This window comes from Camellia sinensis, chromosome 7, assembly GCF_055761805.1.
Source record: "Camellia sinensis isolate YWXY chromosome 7, ASM5576180v1, whole genome shotgun sequence".
Taxonomy (NCBI): Eukaryota; Viridiplantae; Streptophyta; class Magnoliopsida; order Ericales; family Theaceae; genus Camellia; species Camellia sinensis.
In genome coordinates, this window is record NC_138967.1 from 133,999,949 (window position 1) to 134,008,539 (window position 8,591).

At 28.2% G+C, this 8,591-nt stretch overlaps 1 protein-coding gene across 1 annotated transcript; it reads left to right on the forward strand.

Annotated features, from left to right (window-relative positions):
* Positions 1-220: 220 nt before the first annotated feature.
* LOC114294306 (S-type anion channel SLAH1-like) lies at positions 221-6,838 on the forward strand. Its single transcript, XM_082879412.1, has 2 exons — positions 221-1,303; positions 6,119-6,838. Exons 1-2 carry the CDS (start codon positions 419-421, stop codon positions 6,386-6,388), a joined length of 1,155 nt encoding a protein of 384 aa, XP_082735538.1. The 5' UTR covers positions 221-418; the 3' UTR covers positions 6,389-6,838.
* Positions 6,839-8,591: the final 1,753 nt, after the last annotated feature.

The window sequence follows — 8,591 nt, forward strand, 5'->3', positions numbered from 1 at the left end:
GTTTAAAATGATTTGATATTTTGTTACAATTGAGTAGATGTATGTGAGAGAAAAAGTGATTGAAAAGGAGAGAGGAGAGAGAAAAAGTGATTGATTAATTGGTAAGAGAGAGAGTGATTTTGAAAATTATTTTGAAAAATTTACAAACCAAACAAATTTTCTAAAATTTTTTTTCCAAAATCACTCTTGAAATCCAAACCAAACATACCCAGAATTTTTTGAAAAGCGAATTTTGAATATCAAAAGCAAGCCGAGTGATTTTTTTTTTTTTTTTTTTTTTCACGCAAACATCAAAGTAGCTTCCTCTCTCTTCCTTCTTCTAACCATGCACTCCCCTATATGACAATCACTATCTGCAACAAGTATTATAAATACTACCACAAACCCTCCGACACCAAGCCACTTATGCATCATCACCATGGCAATCCATGCCAGAGAATCCAATCAATCCCAAATAGAGATCACAGAGATCATAGTCAACACCACAACATCAATGGTCTCAACTCAACCTGACAAAGGCATTTTCATGATCATCAAGACTCTCATATCACCCTTCATAGCTAGATTTCATGCTGGCCACTTCAGAATAAGCCTCTCTCTCTGCAGCCAAGCCTTACTCTGGAAAACCCTCAGCGAACCAACCGAAGATTCCCACGCGTTTCGCCGCCTCCTTCGCATGTTACCATCCACAGCCTTCATTTTTCTCTGGTTTCTAGCCTTGCTAACCCTAGTTTCACTCTCTCTCCTCTACCTCCTACGGTGTTTCTTTCACTTTGACATGGTGAAAAGTGAGTTCTTCCACAATGTTGGAGTGAACTACATGTTTGCACCATGGATTTCATGGCTTCTTTTGCTTCAATCATCACCATTCTTCACTCCAGACAACATTTTCTATCTAGTTCTTTGGTGGGTATTCATTGTTCCAATAGTGGCACTTGATGTGAAGATCTATGGACAGTGGTTAATGGAGGGAAAGAGGTTTTTATCAACTGTGGCTAATCCAACAAGCCAATTGTCAGTGATTGGGAACTTGGTTGGGGCATTGGTGGCGGCGAAAATGGGATGGAAAGAGAGTGCAGTGTGTATGTTTTCGTTAGGGATGACACATTATTTGGTGCTTTTTGTGACACTTTATCAAAGATTAACGGGTAATAATTGCCTTCCGGCGATGCTGAGGCCTGTTTTTTGCTTGTTTTTCGCTGCGCCGAGCATGGCATGCTTGGCTTGGGACTCCATTTCTGGAAGCTTTGATTACTCGGCAAAGATGCTCTTCTTTCTTTCTCTGTTTCTCTTCATGTGCCTGGTAAGTATTTAGGACTTATGAGTGTTTTTTTTTTTTTTTCGACGAAAAGTCTACTATCTCAGGAAAGGAGGCCAGAAAATAATCACAATTTTACACCAATAGAAAGTTTTGAGTATCTTTTTGGATATTTTTTTAAATATGTAGATATATTTTTACTAAATCTCAATAATATTAGACACCAACAATTTAGATTTTAGAAAAATTTTAAGAAAGTAATGTGTGGTTCAAATTTTAAATCGCGTATAATGTAGTTGACGTTAGAGTGAAACTAAATCACTTTTTTTTTTTTCCCTTATGCTGTGTTTGGTTGGGGGATTTGAGAAGGGATTTGGAAAGGGAAATGGAAAAGGTAGGTGAAATGTGAATAAATCATGCCTATATTTCACATAGTTTCACACACTTTTTCTCTTTCTCTTTCCAAATCCCTTCCCAAATCTCCCAACCAAACACAACATTAATATTTTGTTTGTTTGTTTGAATTCTTAATATCTAGCCTTGCTTTTTAAATTTTGGGCTAACAAAAGTCCGCCATTTTTGAAGATAGAAGTGTGACCTGTTTTAGTAGATGTATCCAAATTGGGTTCTAATGTTTTGGACTGGTGCAAGTCACTTTCATGATATTGAATAGTCGTGCACACTGATCGGATTGAGTGGTGCGGTTTTTCATTTACCATCCGTCTGAATTTAAGTAGATTAAAAAAATTTAATTCGTATCTATTCACTTAATTGGTAAATATGGGTTAAGCAGGCTATGCATGTTAGTAGATGGATACAGATGGAATTGACGGTTTGAATTTTATTGTTTTATACTCTTTTTTGAACTATTTTAGAATAATCCTCTTCTATTTTAGACTTTATTTGAGTCTAAAATTTTTTATTTTTCATTTTTATAATTAAAATAAAATAAATACCAAATTTTTATATTTCAAAAATACCTAATATTTTTACTAAATAAAATATCTTTTTTTTAACATACAAAATATAAAAATATAAATCCGCTATCATTTAGGGCCGGTCTCGGGCTAAACCCAGTGAAGCCTACACCTAAGGCCCCCAAATTTTGGCTCAAAATAAGATCCTAAATTTTGAAAAATCTTTTATACCATTAGGTTTTAAAAAATGTCTAATTATTGTTAGACGCTCTCCAAAACAAAAAGGCCCACTAAAAAAAGACCCAAATACAAACATGTTATAGACCAACATTAAAAACAAATAAAAAAAAGTTAGCCAAATTGAAAAATAAAAAAATAAAAGCTATTTTCATAGGTAATCTACAGCGTGCTTCAATTTTTTCTTTCCTATTATAATATGGGTAGTGATAAAGAGTTCTAATACTAAAGCTCTAACATGAGGTAACATGAGGTCTAGTGAGGTGTCAAATAATAATAATGTTAATAAATAAATAAAAATTCAAAACATCACATCAACACGTGAGACTAGTCATTAAAGCACTATTTAGAATTCTCAAATTAGAGATTTCAAACATTACTATTATAATATTTTTCTACCATTCAAAATTTTTGTATTAGGCAAAATTTTTATTTGATAAATATATATAAAGACTCAAAATTTTTATTTGTATTTCTCAAAATTTTTATTTGATAAATATATATAAAGACTCCTATTGAATTTACGGCCGGCCCTGTTCATCTGCCAATACTAAACCGCTTAAAAACGGATACATTGGGTCAGATTCAGGTGCAGCTAGCAATGTTTTGGTTGCTGATCTGCCATCTCAACGCTGTCTGTAGTCAACCAAATCCACTTTCAGGACCATTCAGATTTTGTTCACACGTGTGAATAAATAATGAAATTTTATTCACTCTGTTTGGTTCTTTTTTTTTAGATTTAATTTTTTTAAAATTATACTGTTTTTATTTAGTTATACAGAAAATCTGAAAAAAAATTCAAAATCTCTTTTTTAGATTCTTATTTCAAAATTTCTATTTGGTTTCTCTTTATGTTTTGATATATATATATAGTACGTGTATATATATATATATATACACACAAAACAAATATGGTGGTACTTCTGCTATGACAATAATTTTTTTTAATTGTTGAATACATCTTTTAGGCTGCCTCTCTCTCTGACTGTAGAGGGAAATTTGAATTTGTAATAATGAAATTTTCGGAAACCAAACATATATCTATTTTTAAAATATAATTTTCAAGTTACGTTTTTTTAAAAGTAATTCAAAAAATTAAAACAAAACATGATTATTAGTTTTAAATAGGAGCCACGCAATTTTCAATGAAATTAATATTATTATTTAGATATGAGGCTTATTATTTGGAATGAATTATAATTTTTATCTTGCTTATACACTTTCAAGCTGTGTTTAAATCATAAATTTGAGTAAAAAAATTTTAAAAATCAATGAATTGTAATTTTTTTTCTTTTTCTTTCTAAATTTTTACATAAATTTATAATTCAAACACAACTTCAAAATATATGAACAAATTTATTTTCCTTCTAGAACCATCCATCCATTGACCAGCCATGACATAACGCAATGTTAAAGTGTGAGTAATATTATTTAGTGAATGAAAAATGATATATAAATTTATAGAATTTTTTTAAGATTTTTGATATTAAGATTTTATAAAATAAATGACATATAATATTTTCATAGTAGTTGGAGTTGCTCAATATTTTTATAGAGAAAATTTAACTCAGAGAAATTTGTACCCGACTAAGAGAAATTTCTATCTCAACACAGCAAAATTTTAATTTTTACAGAGAAAGAGATGTTTTACTAATTTTTCCTTAAATATTTTAGTAGATTGTTACATCATTAAATTTAAAAAGTGAATACAACAATTAGATTAGAGTAGCACTATTTTCACTCAAAAATTTTATTTAAAATTTTATTGAAAAATATTGTAAGGTACACTATTCAAATCTCAACTCTTGATTTATCTTCTAGACTATTTTCCTATAGAAAAATGTTTAGTAATCCGAATTTATGTGGTTTGAATGACTCGAATGTCTTAAAACGATGTCGTTTGTAAACAAGATCGTTTTGAGACATTCGAACCATTTAGACCATGAAAATTTAGGTTACAAGCATTGTTATTTTCTATACAACAGTTTCTAATACTTAAGTTTATTTTAGCAATAAAATAGTTAAAAATTTACTATAAAAAAATTTAATTATTATCTCTATTTTTTTCACTTTTTCTTTTAAAAAAATTAACTAAAATAATTAGTTCTCGCATCATCAAATCGGTTGGTTTTCGACTGCAGTACGAAAGTGCCACACCCCAAACCAGTCCTTTCAATTGGAATAAAGCATAGGAAAATGTTTGACGCGCTAACGGAAGAAACAACAATGATTCATTTCACTAAAAATATCATTACTAATAGTGTTAATGTATTAAAAAAGTAAAAAAAATAAAATAAAATATAATTTCAAGACCAAAACATCACATCATTAATGATAAGACCCACTGTCACCTAATTAGTGAGAGCACTAATTAGTGCTCCCAAGCATTTTTCCAAAAAAAAACCTCTACGATTTTCATTGATGTGACTTTTGTTGTGGTTGAATTTTTTTATTTTTTATTTTTGATAATGGCATGAATAATTTAAATCATTTTCAAAACGGTGAGAATTGTGTTTTGTGAAGTTTTTATCATTATTACAATGCATAAACCCTGTAGATGCTTTGGTTCACTATTTTTAAAGGTTAAGGTGGAAAAATTATTCAGTGTTTCTAGATCAAATTTATGAGGCTCCAATTAGACAGTTATACTGTGTTTAGTTGATGGATTTTAAGAGAGATTTGGAAAGGAAAATGAAAAAGGTGTGTGAAACTAGGTCAAATATAGGTATGTTTTATTTACATTTCACATTTCTTTTTCATTTCCCTTTCTAAATTCCTAGTCAAATCCTCTAACCAAACACAACATTATTGATTTAGATAGTACGCTTCATCATTTTTTTGATGATGTTTAGAAAACACTGAGAAATGTCGATGGATAAATATGGTCAAAACACAGAGAAATATGTAAGTAAATCAGAGAAATTTTAATTTAGAAAAAAATTCAAAATACAGATAAAATCAGTTAAATTGATCAAACTAGAGAAATTCAAAACACATGTAAATTTGTTTTGTACTTTGAAATTTTTCTGAAAAAATGTTGAGGGACTCCAACCACTATGAAAATATTATGTCTTTTATATCATAAAATCTTAATATCAGGACATTAAGAAAATTTTCCCAATAAAGTATAACCTGAAATTACCTCTACACCTACTTTTCAATAATTAATTTTTTTCAAAAATTATTTAAATTATTTTTACCTCATAAAATGACGCAAATATCAAATAAAAAAAATAAAATAAGATAAGACAACAAACTATAAAGCTTCATAAATTGCGCCATAATTGTGTTTGGTTTGGAGTTTTCAATCCATAAATTTTTATTTTTGAGTGAACTTTTTAAATATTTTAATAATTTTTTTTAATTTTTTAGATCCACTTAATATAGATTCACTTAAAAAGTACAAATATTGTGAAAATATTTTAAAAAATTTACTACATAAAAAAATTACCTTTTTTTTCATAAATAGTACTTTTTAAATGTATCTAGATTAAATGGTTCTAAAAAGTTTTTTTTTTAAATTATTAAAATGTTTAAAAAGTTCATTAAAAAAACAAAAGAACACAAATTGAAAATTCAAAAAATTATTTTTAAAAACTCAAAATCAAACCAGAGTAAGAATGAAATTGTAAATTTTGTTATCATCTAACCCAATGAAAATATTGATCTCTGAATATGATCTTGTTATGTTAATTTGCAACAACAGGTTTCTAGGCCAACACTATTCAAGAAATCAATGAAGAAATTCAATGTAGCATGGTGGGCTTATTCATTCCCCTTGACAGTCATGGCATTAGCTTCAACAGAGTATGCACAAGAGGTGAAGAGTAGCATAGCTCATGGACTAATGCTACTGTTGTCATTACTTTCAGTTGTGGTGTCTTTGGTTTTAATGGTCTTCACTCTCCTTCATGCTAATATGCTCTTACCCAGTGATCCCATTTTCAGTCCTACCAGTACCCCCACACTAGTATGATCTGATTGTTATTATTATTAGTATTAGTATTAGTATTTTTATTTTTATTTTTTATTTAATATTAGATCAGTAGTTGGAGAGGGACATAGGGTTCTGTCTTTAAAATTCTCTATCCCAATACATTCTTGACCAACAGATTATATCTTGAGATTTATGTGATTAGAAATTATCACATTATCTAATAATCTAATGGTTGTGAGTGTTTTGAAATAAGAGAACAGAGGAATTTGAGAATAAACAAGAAAAATTTTAGATGACACCTATAAGATTACTAGATATGAGTTTTAGTCCATTTATATGTCTTGCTAAAACAGAGTTTAAAGAGGGTAAGATGAATGGAGCTTTTCCCCTATTTCTCACAATCATGACATGTTTTGGAAAGTATAAATGTATAAATGTAGAATTGTAAATTTGTTTTATGTTTCATTTAAGTTTATTTCCTATGCTACATGATACCACCAAGATTACTGCAGATGAATCACAATCCATTTGTAATAAAAAAAAAATTTAATTTAATTTAAAAATTGGGATTGCCTATATTAACAAGGACAACATTATTAACAATAAAAAGCACAAATATTAATGTGAAAACATATATAAGATTAGTAAAATGTTTAACTTGGATTATCTTTGTCCGTTTTATGTGTAAGTGATAATGAAATATACTCATGCACACTACCAATATATATGAACATCAAATCAATACAAAATTCGAAAAATTTACATGTACAAAAAAATACAAAAAAAAAATTAATATGTGACTCAAATTAATTCTAGGTGCAATTCTTATCACATTCAAGATGAATTATAGCCAACACATTAATTTTTCAATAAGGTTTCATTTATTTTGACGTAAAATATTTTACTCATTTTCCGTTGTTTGGTTGAACAAAAAGTAAATAAAACGTTTTTGAAGGAAAATATTTTTTGCATCATATTTTCAAAAATGAATTACTTTTAAAATTTTCGTAAGTTAATTTTTACAAAGTTGACTCTTACTCAGTACATTTTCAACACATTTAGCATTTTGAAATAAATTCTTAGCTTACTAAAAAGTCATAAATGATACTTTATTAAATCAAAACTTCTCTTTTAAGCAATAAAATATTTTTGTTTCAAATGTTAACCAAATGCTGAAAAACAAAAACAAATTTTTTTTTTATATATATAAAATCAATTTAAAAAAAATATTTTTTTTATATAAAATATTTTACGTCATAGTATTGCTGATACAAATTGCAAACTATTGAAATGAAATTGGTCATTGTACTTGAAATCCTACAACCACGTACAAGTACAGGGCTCTGGATGGGCTGGGTCCGTGTCTGTTCAATGGTTTGTTGATTTCTAAATACTCTGAGCCCCTAAGTCCAGCACCAAAGTTGCATTGATGGGCCTTAAAGCCCAAGAAAGACTTGTTTACCATGAAAAACTTGGGAATTGCAATGAATCTTAGGAATATGCTATTTTAATAATTTTTTAATTTTTTGATTAAAATATAAGTGAAAAATTAGAAAGTTTAGAATTATTTTTTAATTTTTTACGAAAAAATGTGTAAAAAGTAGAAAGAAAATAAAATATTTGACTTTTTGATATTTGTTACAAGTTTTTTAGACTTTTTTAATAACTTTTTGATTTTGCCAAACGAGTTTTTAAATCATTTTGGGAACTTTCACCCCCAAAAAAATAATAATAATAAATAAGAAAACAAATTCATGGAACATTTTTGATGAATTAGCCTTGAAATTTGCTTTGTTACAATTTTGTTTCCCATACACTGCTCTAAGTTAACCAATTCAAACCTAACGCAACCATTGTTACACTCAACTAAACCTCTACGAGTTTAAAGTTTAAAGAATTATGTTTTTCTCTAATCCACAGTGTTAAATGAACCAGTCTAGTCCAAGCCTGTGAAGTTCAGCACATGTGCATTCCAAGTATCTAACCCATTTATCTTATATGCCCTTTGTTTAAATTATTCACAAAAAATAATAGTAATTTGATAATTGTAATTACATTAATTTATCTTATCTATTTTTAAAATAATAGATGATAAATATGATTTTTAAAATAGACCACCTATTTGTTTAAGACAAATATAATGAAATACTATTGCAATAATTGTCAAATCAATAGAATTTTTTTTTTCTATAAATAATCTACAAAGAGATAGAAAATAGATCAAATTATCAAAATCAACCCT